The 26,228-nt window shown below is 45.7% G+C and overlaps 1 protein-coding gene across 1 annotated transcript; it reads right to left on the bottom strand.

Moving 5' to 3' along the window:
- Positions 1-1,845: 1,845 nt before the first annotated feature.
- On the bottom strand, positions 1,846-26,019 carry LOC139234691 (ferroptosis suppressor protein 1-like). The gene is made up of 8 exons (XM_070865366.1): positions 25,845-26,019; positions 20,549-20,664; positions 20,284-20,403; positions 18,854-18,946; positions 11,460-11,568; positions 9,359-9,511; positions 5,035-5,235; positions 1,846-2,000 (listed from the first exon to the last, which is right to left on the bottom strand). The coding sequence occupies exons 1-8, from the start codon at positions 26,017-26,019 to the stop codon at positions 1,846-1,848; spliced, it is 1,122 nt and encodes a 373-aa protein (XP_070721467.1).
- Positions 26,020-26,228: the final 209 nt, after the last annotated feature.

Below are 26,228 nucleotides of genomic sequence, written 5' to 3'. Positions count from 1 at the left end.
AAAATATGAATTAAAATTACCCGATCGCCAGGCATGTGCTGAGTTACTACCCTACAAAGTAAAAGTATTTTTTTAATGTTTTAGTCCATTTTGTTTATTTTAAATAACTTAAGAAATAAAAATCATATAATACAAGGAACATTTTTGTCATCTGCATTATTGAAGTGACTGATGCAAGAAGACAGATCTGATCGAGTGCCAGCAAAGTAGGAGATAATAGTATTAGTATTGATGTATTAGGAGTGAATTGTTGGAACATGCAGCCTTGGCTCAGTGGGCAGCACTCACACCTCTGAGTCAGAAGGTTGTGGGTTCAAGTCTCACGCCTGAGTACAAAATGTAGGCAATCAGTGCAGTGCTGAGGGATTGCTGCACTGTCTGAGGTGCTATCTTTCAGGTGAGCCTTTAAACTGAGGCTCCCTTTGCCCTTGGTAGACTTAGAAGGTCCCATGTCAGTTCTCTGAGGATATACAAGGAAAACCTACAGGCAACTTTCCCCTCCTATTCACTCGTACCTGTGCAAAAGACACCATACTTAGACAATGCAGGAGCGATGTGAAGTGGGGGATTGAACTCCAGTTCAGCAGTTGAAAGCATCACACATTGATGCTCCACTACATTACCTCCCCATCTATAATATATTAAAAATCTTATATCTGCACATATTTCCTGTCCACAAAACCTTTGTTCCTACAGTCGCATTTTTGTCTCACTTTTTTCAGTCTAACTATCTATGTCCATGCTTATGATGGAAACTGCCTATGTAAACTTCTCATACTGTAATTGCATCCTGCTGCTAGTGGTGGCAATGCAGCATCTCGCATTTGTGCTTCCCAGCTCTCAGTCTGTGGAGAAACTCCTACACTCCAACCAACTCCACTCTGCTTCTCAAATTGTACAAATTTTGCTATTACTACAACAATCTGAAATGAATGTCAGGATAGAATCTATGGGGGAGAAATTCGGTCGCGCCTCAGTTGGGGCGGTAACCCAGGCGGAGCGGTAATTTTAGCTCCTCGAAAAAGCTTGTGCCTCCCGCCGAGAAATTCGTCAGAATTGGCAGGTGTGCTAAATCAGCCATGGCACACCAGACCTGGGGGGGGGGGGGCGCTAACAGAAATGCCAGCCCTAAGTTTAACCGACCATTGCGCATGCACCGATCTCCGATTGCGATTCCGGGAAAAGTTGATTCTTAATGGCGCGGCACGTTAAAGTTTCCCAAAAGACTTTTTCTCAAGCCAAACTGTTATGTCTGTCTGCCGCTGCAAACTCAGAGGCGCACGCACCGTGCTGTGTGTAAACGTTGCACTGACTGTAACCTCTGAGTGAAGCGCTTCCTCGTCCCTTTAAGTAGCCACCAGTTGAAGACTCTGCAAGCCTGTGTCCACTGTTTTTCCAGACGTTATTGGCGGGCGGTAAATGAGGCGGCCACACCGAATTTAGCGAGCTGGGCACAAGCGTGGGCCTGGAATACGTCAACAGTGATGGTCAACAGCCAGGCGCTAGCGGTTTGCACCCTTGCTAAACCTGGAATGAATTTTCCGGCGGGCTAAAAGCTGCGCGCCTGGTCGCTAAGCTCTAACACTCGCATTAATGCCCCCTCTTGGTGCGAGCGGAGGCGCTAGACAACCGAAAATCCAGCCCAAAGACTTTAAAATAAGCAATGAATTAGGTTTGTATGCTCTGGCCCAACTATCCCTGACCTTTGTCATACAACTCAAACTTTAAAAGTATATATAGAAATTAAAAGGAGTCAAAAAGGGATATAAACATTCGGCACTGGTCATTGAATGAGACACTCTAGAATGGGAGAATATATTTATATACTGTAGGGATTAAACTTCATCAGCGTGGCATCCGTTGGCGCATTTTTCTCCAGCTTGTCTTCACCAGTAGATCCTTGCTTTTGACGTAAGTCACAATTAACTTCCCAACGTTGCAGCCGCACATCTGGCCAACACCGTCATTCCGGCCCATCGTCACCAACATATAAGGAGCACCTAAGATAAAGACGTGCACGTAAAACAAATCATCAGTCACTGAGATCAGGAAATACATTCTTTACATTGCTGTTTTAAATATATATATTTTATATTTATCAGTCATTATGAACACCTTGACCAGGCCGGAAAGACTCAAAGCAAAGAAAAAAGCCCAAATGGGTGGTGGATGAAGAGCAGAATATTTCCTGATGTAGAGTGACATTAAAGGTTTGGGTGAGCAATGCCTCGATTGCAAAATTCTCATCCTTATTTTCAGATCCCTCCATGGGCTCGCTCCTCCCTATCTCTGCAACCTCCTCCAGCCCCACAACCCCCCGAGATGTCTGCGCTCCTCTAATTCTGCCCTCTTGAGCATCCCTGATTATAATCGCTCAACCATCGGTGACCGTGCCTTCCGTTGCCTAGGCCCCAAGCTCTGAAACTCCCTCCCTAAACCTCTCCGCCTCTCTACCTCTTGATCCTCCTTCAAAACGCTCCTTAAAATCTATCTTTTTGACCAAGCTTTTGGTCACCTGCGCTAATTTCTACTTACGCCACTCGGTGTCAATTTTAAAAAAAATCTCATGATACTCCTGTGAAGCGACTTGGGACGTTTCACTGCCTTAAAGGTGCTATATAAATACAAGTTGTTGTTGTTCTTGAGAAGAAATCATTTTCTTTCACGGCCTTCAAAATTTTGTGCTCAACATGCTGAGGTGCAGAGGGACCTGGGGGTCCTTGTGCATGAATCCCAAAAAGTTAGTTTGCAGGTGCAGCAGGTAATCAGGAAGGCGAATGGAATGTTGGCCTTCATTGCAAGAGGGATGGAGTACAAAAGCAGGGAGGTCCTGCTGCAACTGTACAGGGTATTGGTGAGGCCACACCTGGAGTACTGCGTGCAGTTTTGGTCACCTTACTTAAGGAAGGATATACTGGCTTTGGAAGGGGTACAGAGACGATTCACTAGGCTGATTCCGGAGATGAGGGGGTTACCTTATGATGATAGATTGAGTAGACTGGGTCTTTACTCGTTGGAGTTCAGAAGGATGAGGGGTGATCTTATAGAAACATTTAAAATAATGAAAGAGATAGACAGGATAGAGGCAGAGAGGTTGTTTCCACTGGCAGGGGAGACTAGAACTAGGGGGCACAGCCTCAAAATACGGGGGAGCCAATTTAAAACCGAGTTGAGAAGAAATTTCTTCTCCCAGAGGGTTGTGAATCTGTGGTATTCTCTGCCCAAGGAAGCAATTGAGGCTAGCTCATTGAATGTATTCAAGTCACAGATAGATAGATTTTTAACCAATAAGGGAATTAAGGGTTACGGGGAGAGGGCGGGTAAGTGGAGCTGAGTCCACGGCCAGATCAGCCATGATCTTATTGAATGGCGGAGCAGGCTCAAGGGGCTAGATGGCCTATTCCTGTTCCTAATTCTTATGTTCTTATGTTTTTATTAACAATATGACGGACGTTGGTGCTACTGGTGATGAAACTGAAGATCTTTCTACACTTGAAACACAGTTTGCATTGAGCATTGCCAGAGCAGTTGCACAGGAAGATGCAAGATAAAGTTCCCTCTATTTTGTCGGTTTAGAAGCACATAAAGGAAATCTTCTCCCTTGTTTCCTTTATCCCCAGTCTCAAAAGTATCCCTTCCTGCAGCAGTGCGACATCTCCATTTCCTTTATCACCCATTTGTATGCCCGACCTATTCTCATTCTGAGGGTGATACACTTATTCCTGAACAAATACATTTTAATGTGTGTAGACTTTATCTCATTACTTGGTTTACTGCTATATTTTATACAAACAGAATAAATGAAAGCCAGCGTTCCTGGGCAGTCTTTGAATCCCAGACGTCTTGCCTTGAGCACCCTCATAAAATGTTCCTCAGGTTGGATAGTCTGCTTATAGTCCCGTTAGCTCAGAAAGTTGGTCTGTGACAAACAGCAACAGATAGCGTTGAATTATGAGTAGTTCGTGACATCGTGCTCACACTGGGAACAAGATTAAACAACTCAGGATCACGGAGGATCTTTCCAGTTGTCAGATAGAGATGCTCATCCAATATGACGGAGCTGGATTCAATCCCAGATTCCAGAATTCAAAGGACTAACTTTTAATTCATGCTCCACCCAGGGCCAAGTACTTCTTTCTTTCTTTTCAGTACATAGAGAATATAAACGCCTTGAAATCCATGTTATTTATTTTTTACAATGTGCGAACTTAACGCATGACTTGGGAATGTTCAATTTGCCTACTTCCAGCCTCCCAAGGAATCATAGCACAATGAAGTTACTATGGGTCACACCTGAGGACGACTGAAAAAAAGATTTACCTGTAACATATTTCTTATGACTACAGTACTATTTCCTTACGGAGCTGATGACAAACTGTGCAATACTGCTGTTTTTTTTTGGAATAGAACTTTGTGTTTAACATTCTCCCGTCTAGTTTTTTTCTCCTCACCTCTTAATGATGGACAATGCCTCCTCCAGCTTTGGCAACCCTCTGGTGGTTTATCCAAGTGACTATTCTTCCTGTGTAAGCTTGGACACAGAATGCTGACAATCTATGTGACTCTAGTGAAAGATCACAGAGGAGTCCAAGCCTAGTCACACTAGCCAGCAAGAGATTGCGAAGTAGTGATCAGGAGCAGGAACATTAGCTGATTCTTTCCTAACCGAGGCCAAGTTTATCACTCTTACCAAAATCAGCCAACTAAGCAAAGAAGAGGAATTCAGACTGGCACCTTCCAGTCTGTATGGCTCGGTTCCTCATTAGGTGGTGCACTTTCCTCTTCCTAGTGTTCTTCAGGGACGGAAATCTGCTGTCCTTACCCGGTCTGGCCTATATGTGACCCCAGACCCACAGCAACGTGGTTGACTCTTAACTGCCCTCTGAAATGGCCGAGTGGCTTACCACCCCCATCTTCTCAAGGGCAATTATGGATGGGCAAAAAATACTGTCCACGCTAGTGATGCCCACATCCCATATATGAATTTCAAAAAGGAGAGCATCATCCTGCAGTTTGTACTTGCAGCATATTTACCTGGTTGGTATGCCTCCATAGGTTGATTTCTAAGACTATGGATGATATTTTTCACACATGCTAATGCTTGGAATTCAGCAGTGTAGGCTGATTTATGTTCGTTCACATTTGCACAGTCTCCTATCGCAAAAACATCTTTCATTCCCTTCACGTTTAGATTTTCATCAACTATTATTGCTTCATGTTCAGTGAGTTTACCTTCTGTTAAAAAGAAACAAAGATCGCACAACTTATTCCTTTCATGGGCACTCTGCTCCAATGGTTACAACACATACCTTTAAACATGGGGGGTGGGGTGGGGTGGGGGGGAAGATTGTCCTGGGTCACCCGGCCGCTGTGAATATCCGGAAATCAGCCAGGTTCCATGAGGTCCAACCTGCCCGATATTCGGATATTTGCTGCACCTGGTAAATCAGTTTAGTCCCAGGAAAATCTCCCCTTGACGTTCAGCAACAAATGGCTTGCTCTTGACTTGCATTTTTCTCTGTGTTTTGTCTGTTGGCCGAAGAGTAAAAGAAAGAACACACTAGCATTTGTACAAGTGACATTCACAACCTCAGGACGTCGCAAAGTGCTTCACAACCAGTGAAGTACTTTTGAAGTGTAGACACTGTTCTGATATAGGGAAGCGCAGCACTCAATTTGCACACAGTAGTGAGGTTAATGGCCCGTTAATCTGGTTCAGTGATGTTGGTTGAGGGATAAATGCTGGCTGGGACACTGGGAGAATTTCCCTGCTCTTCTTCGAATAGTGCCATGGTCGCACAGTCAGATTGGCAACGAGCGGTGTCAGTCCTCGATGGATGCTCTTTGTGTTAGCTCCTCTGCCCAGCACTGAAAAGTTGCTTGATGGCTCGGAAAGGCTGTAGGTTAACAGACCAAGGAATGGTCAAATTCAATGACTCAAACGACTGCACCATTAAGAGAGCTATTTGCAGGAAGACAGTAATCCCACCATTAACACTTTGCCCCACAAGGCTCAAGTTCTATTATGCTGTCAGGTTGCTCGTGGTTTACATGACATGGTTAGAACTTGAAAGGATTCCCATGACAACAAATCATCACTATTAAGGTAAAGTATGTGGCCAACACAGGCCTGGTTAAAATAGTGTCCCCCCCCCCACCCCGACCTGCGAGAGAACAGCTCCGCAGGTCGGGCTATAAAAGAGCTGGAGCAGCATACCACTTCAACCTCCAGCACGAGCTGCTCCAAGTCGACGAGCTGCGACGATTTTGAGATGGGCGACTGGGTGACGTCATCAAAACCCTGGTCGCCGCTTTGGAGCGTGGGCAGGAACATCGGCAGGGCCCAGGTACAGAGGAGTGGGAAGGTCGGGGCGATTGAGCGGCGAGTGTTTGTGGCGAGATGCGATGAATGTTTATGGCGGAGGAGCGGCGAGAGATCGTGGCGGAAGTGCGACAGATGAGGGTACAGGGCCCAGAAGAGCCAAGGGGCCAGGGGCAGCACGGGCCAGCCCACACTGCGATATGTGTGCGCACTAGGTCCGTGCAGCAGAGCTGGTCTCCAGTCATCCTGGCTAACCTTTGCCACTGGATAAAGGCCTAGCTCTGTCAAGCCCGTGTGGTGGCTGATGTGCAACGGTCACCGCACGTTAAAAAAATCCACGCACAGGCATCTTCCACCCCCTCAATTGGAGTTCAGGACTGGAACATCGGGTTCTTCATTGAAACATCTGTGAACTCTCGATGAAGAAAGTCATCCTCGTTCGAGGGACCGCCTATGAGTTGAGGGGGTTAAAATAGATGTGAGTTTAGAAGAGATAGAACAATAAGCGGGGGAAATCTTTCAGACTGTAGGGAAGTTTACAGTCACGTCTCTCAGGGGTATTAGGACCACTGCTCTTTTTGATATATATTAATGATCTGGACTTGGGCATACAGGGCATAATTTCAAAGTTTGCAGATGACACGAAACTCGGACAAGTAGTAAACAGTAAGGAAGATAGTAGAAGACATCAATTGGACAGAGGCGGACTGGTGAAATGGGCAGACACATGGCAAATTACATTTAACGCAGAGAAGTGTGAAATAATGCATTTTGGAAGGAAGAGAGGATAGGCAATACAAGCTAAATGGTACAATTTAAAGAGTTTTGATAGAGTAAATAAGAAGAAACTGTTTCCACTGGTAGAAGGGGCGGTAACCAGAGGACCCAAATTTAAGGTAATTGGCAAAAAAGCCAGAGGTAAGATGAGAATTTTTTGAACACAGCATGTTATTATGATTTGGAATGCACTGCCTGAGAGGGTGGTGGAAGCAGATTCAACAGAATTGGATAAATATTTGAAGAGGAGAAAATTGCAGGGCCATGGGGAAAGAACGGGTGAATGGGATTAATTGGCTAGCTCTTTCAACAGCACAATGGGCCAAATGGCCTCCTTCTGTGCTGTATGATTCTATGATCCTATGAAACACTACTCTCAGCTATTTAAAAAAGAGTTTATTTAACATTGGATGAGCCGAGACTAGAGTTAATTTGAGCGGAATTGTAAATTCCTATTGACTATATACGAAAATGCTAGATAGGACACATTCTGGTAAACAGGAAAGACTACACTGTTTTTTTTTGTATGCCTTACCATTTCCATGAACAGGGTTCTAATCAACACAGGATAAATCAATATATTAAAGGCTACTGGGGGATATGAGAAAAGTTAACTATTTCAAAACCAACTGCTTCTTGTAGTTTGAGTGGATAGGTAGAGATTACTGAAATAACAAGGTCACCTTTCACCAACTGCTTGTCCCTGAGCTAGTTTGTGAATTTAAGAACTTTTGTTTCTTCTGTGATAGGATAAACTTGAATGGGGGAATACAATCGGAATGGTTGTGCGATAAGTACGTTACTGGGGCTATCATGTATCTATTCAAGAACAGATTCAATTTGCAAACAACAGCAAATCATTCATGGGACTGACAATATTTAGCAATGGCCTAATCAGTCGGGTCTTGAAGGCTGGAAATACTCTCAGACAAAAGGCGGATGGGATGGTGGCCCTACGTATCCCTAACTAACCAAATGTGAGTTCCAAAAGAAAAAAAGTTTGTTACCATTAGTTCCAAGAATGCTGGTGCAGGTTGTAAAGGCCCCAGACATTGCAGGAGCTTATTGAATTGCTGGATGTAGACTGATCTCTGGATTTCAAGGAAGGAAACAGAAGATCTACAAGGTAGACCATTAATTTTACCGCCTCCTCCTCTTTCAAAGTTTCCACCCATTTAGGACCCATTGTTTAAATTGGGAGAAATCTAAAGTAGAAGGCTGCCCTGTCTCATGTCTAGCACCATTGAGCTTAGCTGGACATGATGACTACTCTTCTGTTGGGTTGACTGCAACTCAAAAGGTGCTATGGTGATCTAAGCCATCGTGATCAGTTTCTGGGATAACAATTGTAGCGCAGCTGTGGGAAGGTTTCACCGAAACAGTGATAAACAAGCAGAAGCTGTCTTATAATGTCAGCTATATTGTACTAGGAAGTCACATAACGTCAGCTATATTGTACTAGGCAGTCACATAATGTCCGCTATATTGTACTAGGCAGTCACATAACGTCAGCTATATTGTTCTCGACAGTCTCATAACATCAGCAATATTGTACTAGGCAGTCACATAACGTCAGCTATATTGTACTAGGCAGTCACATAACGTCAGCTATATTGTACTGGGCAGTCACATAACTTCAGCTATATTGTACTAGGCAGTCACATAACGTCAGTTATATTGAACTAGGCAGTCACATAACATCAGCTATATTGTACTGGGCAGTCACATAACTTCAGCTTTATTGTACTAGGCAGTCACATAATGTCAACTATATTGTATGGAGAGAGTCAAAGGGAAAAGTCACATACTTTATCCGGGTGTGCATACAGTCCGTTAATATGTTGTGCTTAATCAACTTCTCTTGATAATTAACTGTGGGAATTTTAAAAGCTTCAACATTGTTACACTTTCAAAAATATGGAAATGTAATAACTTAATATTGCATCATACACATGAATTCAAGGACATTGTTTGCAAAAAAAAGTACACAGATGAAATTGTACTGATATTAAGTAGAGAAACCATTCATATTTGACAAAGTTACCTTTTATACTTCAGAGCTGCTGAGATTTTGATGGAGCAATTCCTCTCATATGTTTGTGACATAAGGGCAAGTCTCATGCAGCTAAGATGCTTTATTTTAACAGTAATAGTCAGCCAATGCATATGAAAGTGGAGTGTGCATCACCATGAAATAAAGAACAGAGATTCAGAAAAGAGAACTTTTACGAATTATAACATATTGTAATTAGAACTTACTGAGGGCGTTGATATATGCCGAGGAATTAATCTTTATTCCAGTACAACAGATGACCATGTCTGTTGTGATCTCCTGCCCCTTGTTTGTCAGCACTGTAATGTCTTTCTGTGCCTTATTCAGAACTAGTTCTGCCAGGTTATTGACTTTCTGTCCTTTTGGAAAAGAACAAAATGCAAAAATATGCTGTGATTCAGATTGCCAGACAATCTTGCTTCTCGCAGCTAATTGTCATTTCCTGAACCAATATAAGATGGGGAGATATTGTTGGCATATGTGGCAGCTCTGTGGCATAGAGTGGTAGGACACAGGTCCATGGGCACTGCCCTCCAACAGTTGAGATACCTATCTCAAAAATCTTACAGCATGACATGGTCCTGATACCACCTGGAAATAGTTTGCGCCTCAGTCAGCAAAATTGGGTAGCTGGGCCCTGAGTGTGGGGCGGAGCGGTAAGGGAGGCCTTTATACATCTCTCTTAGGGTGCTAGGCCGGCTGAGCATGCGAAAATCCCGAGCTAAACAGCCGACCTCGGAGTGCTCTGAGAGAGGCCTGGGGAGAAAAAAAAACTGACAAAAACCCACCAAAAACATCCCCAATAAATAGCCCACACCACCACAATATAAATTGCAAACAAAAAAGACAGAACAATCACACTTACCTGAGGTCGGCATTACTTACCTCACTGCGGCCGCTACAACTTGGAGCGCCAGCTTTCACCGGCGTTCCCAGCAGGGGGCGTAGCAGGGCCCTATGCATCAGGTGGGAGTCAAAAGTCGAGCCAGTGTCGCAACCAGGGGCATTGCACACCGGCGTGCCTCCTTCCGGGCGGTAATGTACCACGCCCCGCTGAAACTGGCGCTGGAAGCTGGCCATCTGCCCAGAAGAGTTCACCACCGCTATTACCCCCGCTCCTGGTGAAAACAGAGGTGGCAACGAGCCAAAAATCCAGCACATAGAGTGGAGGGTGGTGTTTCCCCCAAAAGGAGGGTAGGAAAACTCGAGATAGAATCATCCTCGGCCCGTGGTCACACACGCTTACAAGTGGTCAGCTGTAAAAGTAGCGTTGAAGGGGGCATGGAGACAGTTATTCAGCATCCATTTTTGGCCAAACATGGTACATGGTGCAGTCAGACCCAACTGGATCAAAACTAGCTTTAAAAAATATATAGAAACAGCAATTGTCTTTACATTGTGGTTAGAAGGGGATTTTGTTCATGGATTTTCAATTGGTTCAACCACCCCATCATAAAGCAGCATTAAATGAAACCTGGAGTGGTGGGACGGGGTGGGGGAGTGTGTGGAAGCCGAACTGAAGGGATGAGAGCCCTTATACTATGCAGCAAACAGCATCAAATGAAGCCCGGTGTGGGGTGGGGCGGGGGGGTTTCCCGATCTAAGCAAGCCTATTGCGCATGCTCAGATCTGAGTGGGGGTCCATACTAGGGGGTCGACCTTGGGGAGAGAGACAACAAAGAAACTTGTCCTGCCTGCTGTTTTGAGCTTCTTGCAAAGGTACAATTTAATCATGTTTACAAACAGAATAGCTTTTGAACACAGACCCCTCTGAATTACAGGGCAAAATAACGTTGAGAAAGATGTATTTCTTTCAAAGTTATAGCGATTCCATTAACCATCAATAGAAGTCACAGCATTCCTCTCCTTCCCTAAAGTATGCTACTCTGCTTACTTAGATACACAAAAGTAGTTACAGTCATAAATACATGCAAAAAGGCAGGAAAAAATTCAGAGTATTCCTTACAGCATCTATTAAATTATATTGTGTTAAGTTTCATGCTTTAATTTCCTCGAAAAGGGAAGATTAATTTTTTCCTATTTAAATAAATTTCTCAGTTTGAAAAAGAAGGTGATACCGATCAAAATTTAGGAAAAAAGCTCCATCGAGATTGTGAAGAGCCAACAAATTGTACTGCAAACATAACTGCTCAAAATCTTTGTGTAGTTACAGTGGACCACATGATAACTTCAGATTACAACAGAACATCTAAATGTCAATACAGCTATCACACAAACCAACTTAATCACTGCCCCAAATAACGGCTTAATTCCTACAATAAGTATTGCTGACTAATGTGACATTACCTAATAGAAGATGAGCACCTTTATTGACAAGAATTTCCTTTACTCCACGTCTTACACTAGGTAAAACCTCTGAGTCACCTAGAACATAAGTAGAATGAATCAAGGTTACCTAGGGGGAAAAAACAAAAGAGGGTTAAGTGAGTTCTCAGAGAATCACAGAATCAGAAATGTACAGAGCGGAAGGAGGCCATTTCGGCCCATCATGTCCGTGCTGGCCAACAAAGAGCTATCCAGCCTAATCCCATTTTCCAGCACTTGGTCCGTAGCCCTATAGATTACAGCATTTCAAATCCACATCCAAGTACTCTTTAAGTGTGGTGAGGGTTTCTGCCTCTACCACCCTTTCTGACAGTGAGTTCCAGACCCGCACCACCCTCTGGGTGAAGAAATTTCCCCCCAAACCCCCTCCAAACCTCCTACCAATTACTTTAAATCTATGCCCCTTGGTTGTTGATTAAGGTAAATAGGTACATCCTATCCACTCTATCTAGGCATAATTTTATACACCTCAATAAGAACTCCTCTGTTCCAAAGAAAACAAACACAGCCTATCCAATCATTCCTCATAGCTAATATTCTTCAGTCCAGACAACATCCTCGTAAATCTCCTCTGTACAATCACAGTGAACAAAGCTACATGCAGTACTCTAGCTATGGCTTAACCAGTGTTTTATACAGTTCAAGCATAACCCTCCCTGCTCTATGCCTCGGCTAATAAAGGCAAGCCTTCTTAACCACCATATCTACCTGGCCTGCTACCTTCAGGGATCTGTGGACATTACTTCAGTTAAAGGGGAGGGCTGCGACGAGATCTGCAGCCACTTTAGTGGCAAACACTGGGCCACCAGGAAGGGTTTCGGCTGGCCCAGCGAGCCAGTACCCAAGAGGGGGTGCGGCGCTGCGTGTTGGTGGCCCGGCCGAACCCGTGGCCACCAATGTCAGGCTGACCTGGCAGTCGGACAATAATTAAAATAAAATGGTGTCACGGCAGTGCTCCCTCCCCTTTTAAGGCGGCCGCGCCGCCCAGCCACAAGAAGGTTCCCACTGGGAAAAACTAATTCTGCACGGGGCAATTTCCAGCGGGGATCAGAAAGGGGGTCGCTGCCTGTCGGTATGGGGTCGGCGCATGCATGACGCGGCAGGTAAACGGGCGGGGCGGCCCCATACACCGCTCCAAAAATAAAGGAGGGCAATTCACAAAATGGCAGCCCCTCCACGCCGACCGGTGAGTCCTTACCGACCCGGGTATGAGGTGTGAGCGGGAGAGTGGGATTAGACTGCGAGGGATATTAAAGGGTGTGGGGAGTGAGGGGGAGAGTGGGGGTCTGGAACTCACTGAGTGAAAGGGTGGTAGAGGCAGAAACCCTCAGCACATTTAAAAAGTACTTGGATGTGCACTTGAAGTGCCGTAACCTACAGGGCTACGGACCGAGAGCTGGAAAGTGGGATTCGGCTGGATAGCTCTTTGTCGGCACGGACATGATGGGCTGAATGGCCTCCTTCCATGCTGTAAAATTTCTATGAAAAAAAATTTCTATGACATGCCCTCCAAGGTCCTTTTGTTCCTCTACACTTCTCAGTGTCCTACCATTTAATGTGCATTCCCTTGCCTTGTTAGCCCTCCTCAAATGCATGAGCTCACACTTCTCCAGATTGTACACCTTAACCTGTTTAATTTCCTTTGTGCAGTATTTCGAATGCATTGGTTAATAGATTCACATTAAATTCCTGTCCATTATTTTAAATGGGGTCTTTGACAGCTAAAATCATGCAGACAGGAATTCAACACAAAAGCATCGATCAGTATACTAAAGCTAGCACATAGACCCTGACGTTTAACACATTCGATGCTCCAAAAAAGGCTCAGAATGTTTTCTTGTCCTTTCATGCGCCTTTTATGAATGGAAATAATTTCTGTATCTAAGTAAGCAGAGTGGCACACTTTAGGGAAGGAGAGAAGTAAATCTTTCCCCTTTTTACTAATGCCAGTTTTTTTCCCTTTCTTTTTCTTCTGACGGCACTTTCAGCAGATGAAAGGTGAGGTACGATTTCACAAGTACCAGATGTTCTTTGTTACCTCAGCCAAGTGGACCTTATTCCTGTGGTGAATGCTAAAATCATGCAGGCAGGAATTCAACACAAAAGCATCAATCAGTGCACATAGACCCTTGACAGCGAGGATTGGCAGGGTATTCAGCCACTGGAAGGTGTGATATATTCTTACCAGATCACTAACAAACACACACACAAGAGGGCTCCAACAGAAACTGACATCATGTGACCTTGTCACGTGACCCATTTATTATTATACATCAGCAGTTGCATTGCCCCAGTAGTACACTAGTGGGGCTATATTACAATAGGTATCACTGCTGAACCCTGAACATTGCACCTGAATCACACGGCTTCTTAAATGGCCTCCCCATCCCGCCAGAGATGGATCTGTTACCGGCAATATTTGAGGGTTTTGAAACTGATGGGAATACGAGAGTTTCAGGCTGTAGTTCAGAGGAGGATTTGATTAAAACAAAAACATGTGAATGGAGCCTGACTTAAAATACATGGATGAAAAATATCATCACTGTACAGCTGTCCAGAAAAATGTCTATTGACACACTTTCTGGTCAGGAAGCAAATCGGGGTCAGATTACAAGATGGAGCAAGTGACATTTGAGAAAGTTCAGAAGGAATTGTTTATTTGCCAAACGAAACTCCACACAGTAGAGATTTGTAAAATTTACCCTGTTCCCATGTCTTAAACATTGCACCAAAATTAGCCAATTTTTCTTGTATGGAGGTAGAGTGATACCCTCACTCTCAAAAAGACAAGTATGAACAGAGTGACCTAGGGGTATGTGTGCACAAATCGGTGAAGGTGGCAGGGCAGGTTGAGAAAGCAGTTCAAAAAGCTTACGGAATCCTGGGCTTCATAAATAGAGGCACAGAGTACAAAAGCGTGGCTATTACGATGAACCTGTATAAAACACTGCCTCAACTGGAGTATTGTGTCCAATTCTGGGCACCGCACGTTAGGAAGGACGTGAAGGCCATAGGGAGGGTGAAAAAGATTTACGAGAATGATTCCAGGGAAGAAGGACTTCATTAAGTGGGGAGACTGGAGAAGCTGGGGTTGTTCTCCTTGGAGCAGAGAAGGTTGAGAGGAGATTTGATCGAGGTGTTCAAAATCATGAGGGGTCTGGACAGAGTAGATAGAGAGAAACTGTTCCCATTGGTGGAAGGGTCGAGAACCAGAGGACGCAGAGTTAAGGCGATTGGCAAAAGAACCAAAGGCGACATGAGGAGAAACTTTTTTACGCAGCGAGTGGTTAGGGTCTGGACTGCACTGCCTGAAAAGGGTGGTGGAGGCAGACTCAGTCGCGGCTTTCAAAAGGGAGTTGGATAAGTACCTGAAAGAAAAATAATTGCAGAGTTACGGGGAAAGGGGGGGAGGGGGTGAGGGACTGGCTGAGGTGCTCTTGCAGAGAGCCGGCACGGGCTCGACGGGCCGAATGTCCTTCTTCCATGCTGTAACCATTCTATGGCCCCGATATTGGTGGCCTTACCACCCACTGCTGCTGCCAAGTTTTGCCGCTGTTTACTTCTCATCGCCATTTTCCATTTGGGCTGGAGTGGGCGGGAGGGGAGTACTGCCAAGTCGCGTAAATAACCGTCTCGCCCGCCGAGCTGCCAGGTTGGTGCGGGTGGGAGTCGGCGGGAGCCGGCGGCAACAGGGGGAAGGATCGCTGCGTGGAGGCAAGTCTAACCCCGACGGTAGGTATGAATACCTGCAAGGAAAGGTTGGTGAACATCTTTAAAAAAACGTTTGTTTACAGCGACTTACCCTGGATGGGGTCCCCTGAAGGTGTTCCAATTTTTTTTTTTTTGGTAATGTTTTTTACTTTTCGGGGTTTCCCCCCTCCCTGGGCCGGACTCCATCCTCGGCGGCACTTGGGCGGTAAGCTCATTTGCTGCCGAGATTGAGAACTCCCGCCCGCTGCCGCCCAGATAGACGGCGTAAGCCGTTATTTTGCTGCCGGGCAGTACTGCCACCACTTTTAGAGGAATCTTTCGGGAAAGTATCACCCGGTCCCTCGGCGGCCATTGGGCTTGAAATTTCCTTGGAAGCCATGGGAGTCCTTGTTTCTCGGAGATTACCAGGTAGTATAGATAGGAAGAAAGGTTCCCATCCAAGTTCCGCTTTCATGGTTATCTAGAAGAGGTTGGACCTGATCAATTGTTTAACCCTCCCAGCTCAGGCTCTGATTTCACTAGAGTAAGATTTTAGGTAGTACTCACATTGTTGAAGTGTATTGGTGCGCGCAGTGAAACATTAACCATGTGCATTGTTTCACAAAGGTCCTGAGGTAAAGTGGTGGGTCATCCAGGACAAGGCTTAAACCCGAACACTTGGTTTAAAATTACCCCCAGCTCGATGGCGGTATGAGCCTTGGCATCGATGTGACAAAGCTGCTTGAGATAGGTGGAGCTGATCTCCACCCCATGCCTCAACGCCTGCAAGAGATTACACGCGAAAGTACAAGCAAGGTGAACCATCTGGAAAGCAGAGTTAGTCACTCGAGGCAGCAGGCACCTACTCAAAAAAACAGCCCCTAATCACTCTGCGTAGCAAGGCCATTTGTGGCTGCATGCTTAATGTCATAATGTGGAACATATGGCACAGGGAACTCAAAGAACATTCATGCTGACTACATCTGCGCTGAACCTGTCAGAGCCAAAAATAGTTTCAGATTTTGGCAGCCCGGGCATTAATCAGTGCTGTTGTTCTCCGTGTCAGGCTTACAGAACTGGTGGTCTAAAGTTCCACAAAATCTGTTCACGGTGCCATAGGTTGACACCAAGGCAGAGAAGCTGCATGAATGAGTTCTCAATGTCCATTGTTGTGTGCCTTGATACCACGATGAAGCGATTAAAACCTGCAGTTAAGAATGTATAGAATGAATTGGAAACAGAAAATCATCTCATCAAACCGGACAGGGTGAATGAAAATAACCTGAACGAGCAAACCCAAAATATTTTCGCTGCTCGAGGCAATGAGAGAATAAGAGTGTGTTTAGAAGCTTTGCAATGATGCTGCGATTGTAGAGTCATTGCAGCCTAAATCCAGTATCAGGGGCTTTTCTACAACAAATATTGGGATATCTGTTCAAGGGTTTGGCACATGGGGGATTCAATGGAGGGGCATATTGCATTCAGAACTCTCAGCGACACTGCTCTGATAACTCACACAGTTACTCCCGTATAACACACAAATAGAAGAATGATATAGGTCAGCATTAGTAACTTTTCATTTTTACATAAATGGGGGCAAATTTATGCCCAGCATAATTTATCCCCATCCATCTCCGGCCGAGGAGTGTCGGCCCATCGCCTGCAATGACCCACAAAGGTAAACCGTGCGTCTTGTCCCCGTGAGATACCTGCACCATCGCTCTGCCAAGAACAGGTATTAGTTCCCTGGTGTAGGTACGCAGCTTCGCCGTGACCGGGACCAGCTCGGGTCATGCAGCTGGGTTAATCCACAGTTTATCAAAAGTTCTCTGACTCATCAACGACGGACCCGAGCCCGTGTCCACTTCCATACTCACAGGGACTCCGTTGATTTTTACTTCCCTTATCACTGGGGGCGAATCGTCAGTACACGTGTACAGTCCCAACACCTCATCATCTTCTGCCTGCTCCTCACTGGATGGTGGATCATCCCCCATCTCCTCAGCTACATGGGGAGTCCGATTTCTTTTACACATACGCTGAAAGTGGCCTTTCGTGTGACAGGTATTGCACGTGTACTCCGCAAACCTGCACCGGTGAGCCCCATGGCTACCTCCACAACGCCAGCATGGTGCTGCTTGATTGGCCCCCCTCAGCGGACTCTGAGTTCCAGGACCCCGAGGTCCGTGCTCTCTGCCCCGGGCAGAGCCACGTTCTGCAGTTTTGTCCGTGGTGAGCGCTATCCTGTGGACAATGCCTGCCGGGTTCGAGACTGTGTGGATCATTTGCTTGGTGCTGCAAGTCGAGGTCATATGTGCCCGGCTGATGGTGATGACTTTTGTCAGAGTGACTGTGGGTTCCGTGGCTAACAGCTTGTGAAGGAGGCCCTCGTGGCCAATCTCCATAACGAAAACGTCCCGTAACGCCTCGTCAAGGTGTGTGCCAAAATCACACGGCGCCGCGAGTCTCCTGAGGTCCGCAGCATATTTGGTGACATCCTGGCCCTCAGGTCTGCAGTGATGGTAAAATTTGTATCTGGCCGTGAGGATGCTCTCCTTCGGGTTCAATTGGTCACGAATGAGTTCAGTCAGCTCCTCGTATGACTTGTCCCTGGTGCTCCCGGGTGCCAGCAAATCCCTGACGAGACAGTAAACCTCATCTTCACAACTGGAGAGCAATATCGCCCTACGCTTATCTCTCATTGCGTCCGTGTCCTCCGTCAGGTCATTTGCTGTGAAGTAGTACTCGAGCCTTTCTGTGAAGGCCTCCCAATCATTGCCCACGGTAAAATCCTTTAGCGAGCCCAGAGTAGCCATGGTTGCGTGGAGTTCGTCCGTTTCCTTGTCACCAATGTGGTGTATGTAGCACACAAATCACTGACTCCACACGGTCTGGTGTAAATCTAACTGCTGTGACCTTCATCCTTTATTGTTCAGCTCCAGAGTGCCTCTCAGGTGTAGTGGTCAGCCTTTTACAGTGCCTGTTGCAGGCACTTCCAGGTTTCCCACCACAGCGCCCTCTGTGGTGTAGCATTGTGCTTACATTACATTTAAGGTACCAGGACGATACACACATCAATACATAACAGGTTTTAAGGAGCGTCTTGAAGGAGAAAGAGAGGTAGAGAGGCGGAGAGGTTTAGGGAGGGAGTTCCAGAGCTTGGGGCCTCGGCAACAGAAGGCACGGCCACCGATGGTTGAGCAATTATAATCAGCGATGCTCAAGAGGGCAGAATTAGAGGAGCGCAGACATCTCGGGGGATGGGGGGGGGGGAACTGGAGGAAGTTACAAAGATAAGGAGGGGCGAGGCCATGTAGGGATTTGAAAATAAGGATGAGAATTTTGAAAGAGGCATTGCTTAACCGGAAGCCAATGTTGATCAGCGAGCACAGGGGTGATGGGTAAGCGGAACTTGGTGTGAGTTAGGACACAGGCAGCCGGGTTTTGGATCACCTCTAGTTTACGTAGGGTAGAATGTTGGAGGCCAGCTAGGAGTGCGTTGGAATAGTCATGTCTGGAGGTAACAAAGGCTGAAGGCCGCACCTTCTGCTCTAAGGCATGCAAACGTATCAACATACCGATGTTGGGTAACAACAACCACTGCTATTAGGTGCTGGATCATCAAACATAAGGTCTATCTGAAACTTTATACAGTACCATATTACCTCTTTCTTAGGGTAGTCAGTCTTGATTTCTGCTGCCAACTCTACGCCAGCAAGCCCACCTCCTACCACAACAATTGTTTCAGCTTGCTGAATCTATATAGAAGAAAAAGAAAGAACTTGCATTTATATAGCACATTTTGCAACCTCAGGTCCTCACAAAGTGCTTTAGTCACCATTGCAATGCAGGAAACGTGCAATTTGCGCACACAAACAGCAGTGTGATAACAACCAGATCAATATCACTGACTTTCCCTTGTTTTTTAGTGATGTTTGTTGAGGGGTAAATATTCGCCAGGACACCAGGGAGAAAGCCCCCTGCTCTTCACAAACAGTGCCATAGGAGCTTTCATATCCACCTGAGGGGGCAGACGGGGCCTCGGTTTAATGTCTCATCCGGAAAATGGCGCCTCTGACAGTGCAGCGCTCCCTCAGTAATGCAGTGGGGTGTCAGCCTAGATTATGGGCCCAAGGCGTCCTCCAATTATCAGGTGAGAAATAGGCAGTCGGCAGTTGAAAATTCCACAAATTGGGTTTGGAGCACAGCTGACCAAATCTGAATAGTGGAACTGTGGAGTTGGATAAAGATGCTCGACTCTCATTGATGATCATGGAGCATTGCTGTCGAACATTCCCTCAGGAGATTCAAAAGCCGAAGTACAGTCCACGATAAGATGGATTGTATGAGGTTTCAAGAAGGACTGGGATTGATGAGCCAAATGGAATTCTGCTATTCCACTCATTCTTATAAAGTGACAACAACAACAACAACAACTTGTATTTATATAGCGCCTTTAACATAGTGAAATGTCCCTTCACAGGAGTATTATGCGATAAAAATTTGACACCGAGCCGCATAAGTAGAAATTAGCACAGGTGACCAACAGCTTGTTCAAAGAGGCATATTTTAAGAAGCGACTTGAAGGAAGAAAGAGAATTAGAGAGGTGGAGAGGGTTAGACAGGGAGTTCCAGAGCTTGGGGCCTAGGCAGCAGAAGACACGGCCACCAATGGTTGAGCAATTACAATCAGGGATGCTCAAGAGGTTAGAATTAGACAGGCACAGATATCTCGGGGTGGGGAGCGGGGCGGGGGTGGGGGGGTTGTGGGGCTGGAGGAGATTAGAGAGATAGGGAGGGGTGAGGCCATGGAGGGATTTGAAAATAAGGATGAGAATTTTGAAATCGAGGCGTTGCTTAACTGGGAGCGAATGTCGGTCAGCGAGCACAGGAGTGATGGGTGAGTGGGACTTGGTGCGAGTTAGGACACGGGCAGCGAGCACAGAGGTGATGGGTAAGCGGGACTTGGTGCGTGTTAGGACACGGGCAGCTGAGACAGAAAAACAGATAAGCAATAGGTAGAATCAAACACATAAGCAGCTCAAATAATCTAGCTGTTCTAAATAACTATTCCTGCCATCTACAACAGTAGTACCTGTTTTACTAAATCTTCATACATCTTGATGGCAATGTCCCTACTAACTGGTTCAATTAATTTCCCAGGAAATGGGCCTGTGCTACCAGTTGCCAGAATAAGATGAGAGTAATGTATGACCTTTAAAACATAACAGAAGGCAGTGCATTAATTGGAATTTAAATGTGTGATATTCGGCTTCAAAACCAATAACATATTTGACACATCGCCTTATTAAAAGTTACTGTAAGGTCACAAATTTCATTCTTATTTTTAAGTTGCTTACCTCTTCATTCTCCATAATGACATTCTGCGCTTCTAAGTCAATATCACTGACTTTCCCTTGTTTGAAGTTCTCTTTGAATGTCACGTCATATGATATGAACGTTTTCTCTGCAAATCCTAGTTTTAATAAAATGCATGACGGTAGCTGCCTTGAAACAATAAATTACTTAAGAATATAACAAAGTTCAGATTGAGAAAAGTCATTCAACCCATCTCATGCACACTTGTGCAACTCATGCACAATTCAACAACAACAACTTGCATTTATATAGCGCCGATAATATCATAATTCGTCCCAAGGCGCTTCACACCATCATAGACTCTCCCCAATTTATTTAATCTCCTAAGTAAAGTGAAAAATCCACAGTTAAACTTCTGACAACATAGATCTCCATGAAATTTCAATCTGAGCTTAAAACATATCAAACAAAATTGCAGGATGTTAATCTAAAATTAAAATTGACGTTATTCGTGAGCATCTACCAACGACAACTCCAGCGCTGAGTAGCAATGTATTTCCAGAGGGATCTGATTACCTGAACCCAAAGCTTTACTGCTGCTTCAGAGGGCTCCCACGGTAAGACCAGCGGCAGTCCGTCGAAACAGCCACAAACCTGCTGAGTCCTGGCACTGTCCCATCACTTCCTCTATGGCCCTGTGAGAGTGGAGCCACCATCTAGTCCTCAAAGCATGACTGGTATGGGTTATACTAGGCGAACCAGGCCTGATACCAACAGAAGGGGTTCTGGCGGGAAAGTGGAGCTGAGGCGGAAGATCAGCCATGATCTTAGTGAATGGTGGAGCAGGCTCGAGGGGCCATATGGCCGACTCCAGCTCCTATTTCTTTTGTTTGTAATGCATGTGCCTGTGAGTATGCTCATAGGCTTGTAGAGCTGTTGAGTTGGGAGTGGCTTAGCCAGTTCACAAGACTCAATAAAACCCCAGCCAGTTGAGTTCAGGAGATCCACGATGAGGCAGGTGGTTGTGAACCTGGTGGATGAACTGGTAATATGTAGTGCAATGTGTTGCTATCAATTCTTAAGCAAAGAACCCATGAAGAAAATACATTACAATGTTCTTAAGTTCTTGGAACTGGGGGCCATCTTTGGGTCCAGACCAGGATTGGGGTCTGGATCCTCTAAAGTTCAAGGAGCAAATATAATTTTGGGGGGAATTTTGAAATAGTCCTCTTTTGCACCCAGATTCCTCTTCTGTGAGGAAGGTAACCCAGAAGCACCCTCACTCCAGGGCTGCCAACTACTGTCAGTGTTGGCACTCTACTCGGAACTCCTATGTGGCAAGCGAGTCCCAGGTGGGCAGAGGAAACGTTTCAAGGACACCCTCAAAGCCTCCTTGATAAAATGCAACATCCCCACTGACACCTGGGAGTCCCTGGCCAAGGAACGTTCTAAGTGGAGGAAGAGCATCCGGGAGGGCGCTGAGCACCTCGAGTCTCATCGCCGAGAGCATGGAGAAACCAAGCGCAGGCAGCGGAAGGAGCATGCGGCAAACCAGACTCCCCACCCACCCTTTCCTTCAACCACTGTCTGTCCCAACTGTGACAGAGACTGTAATTCTCACATTGGACTGTTCAGTCACCTGAGTACTCACTTTCAGAGTGGAAGCAAGTCTTCCTCGATTTCGAGGGACTGCCTATGATGATGATGATTCCGGGGTCTTTGCTGGGGGCACCACAGATGTGGCCCCAGACTGCCAGAGGCATGCTCGTGGAGGTCCCAGCCTCCAAGTCCGTGAACTTTGGTGGGGTCTGTGCTAAACGTTCCACAGCAGGCATGATCCTGGTGTGTCTGCTTGGATTGAGCCCTTGTGGATTTTCTCGGCCCCTATGTCTATACTTAAGGCCTTCAATCTTATTTTAAAGGGGTTGATTAACATAGTATTGATTACTTTTGCTGGGAATTTATTCACGATATACGGTACTCTGGCTAGGAAAATTACTTCTAATTTCTGACCTCATTGAAGCCATGATAATTTCACAGTTATATTCTAAGTGCAATAACCCACTTGCATCAGCATTGTCTATTCCTTCTTAGTATTTAGAGAAAACAAACCAGTAGGGCACGTACAGAACAGCACCATCAGGATGACCATACCTTGAGTATTGTGTACAGTTTTAGTCTCCGAATCTAAGGAAGGACATTCTTGCTATTGAGGGAGTGCAGCGAAGGTTCACCAGACTGATTCCCGGGATGGCAGGACTGACATATGAAGAAAGACTGGATCAACTAGGCTTATATTCACTGGAATTTAGAAGAATGAGAGGGGATCTCATAGAAACATAGAAAATTCTGACGGGATTGGACAGGTTAGATGCAGGAAGAATGTTCCCGATATTGGGGAAGACCAGAACCAGGGGTCACAGTCTAAGGATCAGGGGAAAGCCATTTAGGACCGCGATGAGGAGAAACTTCTTCACTCAGAGAGTGGTGAACCTGTGGAATTCGCTACCGCAGAGAGTTGTTGAGGCCAGTTCGTTAAATATATTCAAAAGGGAGTTAGATGTGGCCCTTACGGCTAAAGGGATCAGGGGGTATGGAGAGAAACAGGAAAGGGGTACTGAGGTGAATGATCAGCCATGATCTTATTGAATGGTGGTTCAGGCTCGAAGGGCCGAATAGCCTACTTCTGCACCTATTTTCTATGTTTCTATGTTTCTAAGTTTAATGACCAGATTAGAAACCCTTTTGATTGTTATTTCTCGACTAAAAACAAGTTCTGTTCTGCACGCTTCACCACTTAACTTTTGTTAATTCACAGAATCATCCTTATCACTCTTCTCTGAACCATCGCCGGTGTCCTTTTGAAGAGAGGGAGCAGTGCATTACACACACGTTCCAATTACGGTCTTACCAACAGATTGCACAGAGTGAAGATCATCCATTTCAGTTTATAATTCAATGTCCGTTGAGATGCATCTGAGCATCTGATTAGCCTGGTGGATTATTGGCAGGCTGATTGAATCGGTGTGCCAGTACTTTCAATCAGTGTGCTAACAAATACATCTAAACTATGTGTTTCCGTGTCCAGATTTACCAGTGTTTCCACAAATTGTGCCTATGTTTCACGTACATGGCCGTACATTTATAACCACATTAAATTTCATATGCCATTCCTCAGCTTTGCCACTTAGTTTGTGCATGCCGACTGCCACTACATCAGTCAGTGGTCACATAGCTATTATGCAAGTACTGATTATAATCGCTCCACCATTGGTGGCCATGCCTTCAGCTGCCTAGGCCCCAAGCTCTGGAACTCCCTCCCTAAACCTTTCCGCCTCTCTACCTCTCTTTCCCCCTTTAAGACCCTCCTTAAAACCTACCTCTTTGATCAAGCTTTTGGTCACCCGACGTAATTTCTATTATTTTGTGACTCTGTGTCAAATTTATTATTTTGTTTTATAACACTCCTGTGACGAGCCTTGGGGTGTTTTACTAGGTTAAAGGTGCTATATAAATACAAGTTGTTGTTGTTGTTGTGCTGACCTTGATCAGGTTGTTCAGGAACACTACAAGGATCCTAAAACAGGCCATTGCAGAAATCCGCCCATTGCGACTTCCCGCCAGTCAGACTCTCTGGCGCGATTTTAACCTAACCAGCCTGGGAATAAGACTAACGGGATTGGGTCCAATGCTGGTTTTACACTGACCGTGCTCGATTTTACTCACCATTGATGTCAGTGGAGAGTAATATTGCGCGGGGGCGAAAAGCAATGTTCCACCCGATCCCACAGGTTTCCCGCCCAACAACTTCAATTAAAATTGGCCCCATTTGTCATCACCTTCTGCTTTCTATTTCCAAAACTAATTCTCAAAACCAGGCGGTGAATTGCCATTAATTCCACGAGCTCCTTCTTTGGAAGGCTTGCAGGCAGAATTTTAATCAAAAGCTGCTGAAAATGCACGTAAATCATATCTGCTTGCATAGTTACAAGAGAAAACTGGTTTGTTAATGATCTGCTGAAACAATTAAATTGTGAGGCGTAACCTATTGCTTCTAAAATCATGCTGACGACTCCTTATGGTCTCAATGCTCTTTCACAATTAATGGAATTGTGAAATACCCTTGAATGTGTTTCCCAATACCACCATCAGGCTACAATTCCGTGATTCTTGAATCACATGTTTTTCAATACTACGGTAATTCTCTATCCTCCAGCTCTCAACAGTAGGCTCTATATTATGGAGCTCGTAAAACTATTCATGAAACACTTGGCTATTTCCCCATTTCTTTCTTTCAGAAGATCGGAACACAAACAAAAAGCACACAAGCAAAATGCTAAGATGTGCAGTCAATGAGACACCAAGGGCTAAAAATTCGGGTGTGCCCCGTTTGGGGGCGATTACACTCATGAGATTTTATGCCAAGCACAGAGGTCTCGCCTCTCGTGAGAAATTGGAGCTAAATGAAGCGCTCCACTTCCTTTCTGGGGCAGTAGCGGGGCGGACGGCGTGGGAGCGGGGCGCACGGCTCAGCAGCGCTACGCATTGGGCCGCGTAGGAGCGGCTCTTCCCTGAATTAAAGGGAAGGGCCCAAGCTGCAAACTCTGCATTAATGAAAGAGTCCTACCTGGACCACCGGGGAGTGGGGGTGCCGTGCGATCAGCCCGGCAGTCAAGCAAAGCGCCGGGCTGAGCGATCGCGGCACGGGTCCACATCCAAAGCGGCAACGGGACGCACAAGAAAGGCGTAATTTTTTTTTAACACCAACAGCCGCCCACCTCCCCTTTAATTATCGCCCCGCTGGCGTCCGGCCGCCGGGTACGCGCCCCAGGAACCTGTCGCTGTCATCGCCTGGCTCAGCTTCGGGGGGGTGGGGTGATACCCAATTTAGGGTCCGGGGCACTAACGGGGCGCTGCGCACGGTGATGATGTCACGATCTCCGGGTGCAGGAGATTGGGGCGCAGTGCCGTAGCGCCGCCGCTAAACACCCGCCGAATTTAGCGCGAGTCGTTAGCGGTGCCGCGCCCGGCTGCAAAGTCGCGGGCGCTAACAGGAGGCGCAAATGACCCGAATTTCTCCCCCTTGAAGTTCAAGACACAAAACTGTGCAAGCGGCTTCAAAGCCTGAAATACTTTGGCACTTTGACAAAAAAAACGCTCGACTCACAATCGAATAGTAATAATGAACTCAAAGGTTTGCACTTCTCGTAGTTTTAGTGTCTTTTGGCACCTGTTTTTACTTTGGGCCGATATGGACCATAATTTGCTGAAACCCACGGCAAACCAGTGCCACAATAAATGTCTACATTCAGGAATCATTACTTTTCTCTGATTTACCTTTCTGCACTGATGCTCGAAGAGCTCCCATGTTGTGATGGAAGACAAACTTTATGTCGATCAGTGTGTAAGGGATCCTGAAGTATGATAATTGTTTTGCTGCTGCAATCCCTCCGAAGCCACCGCCAACAATGACGACATGGTCATGCTCACTGATGGATAGTTTCCCTCCCATGATGTCTCTGATGAAAGAAGGAGAAAAAGAGTTTTAAAGTGGAAGTGTCAAGAAAAGAAAAAGATGTGCATTCATATAGCGCCTTTCAGCACCTCAGGACATCACAAAGCGCTTTACAGCCAATGAAGTACTTTTGAAGTGTCGTCACTGTCAATGTTCCCTGTAATCTTTATTCCGTGTGCGGTCCCTTTAAATTTGACGGTACCGTT

The sequence above is a fragment of the Pristiophorus japonicus genome, chromosome 22, assembly GCF_044704955.1.
Source record: "Pristiophorus japonicus isolate sPriJap1 chromosome 22, sPriJap1.hap1, whole genome shotgun sequence".
Classification (NCBI taxonomy): domain Eukaryota; kingdom Metazoa; phylum Chordata; class Chondrichthyes; family Pristiophoridae; genus Pristiophorus; species Pristiophorus japonicus.
Note: the sequence above shows the minus strand (reverse complement) of the source record. Positions and strands in the feature narration are given on the sequence as shown.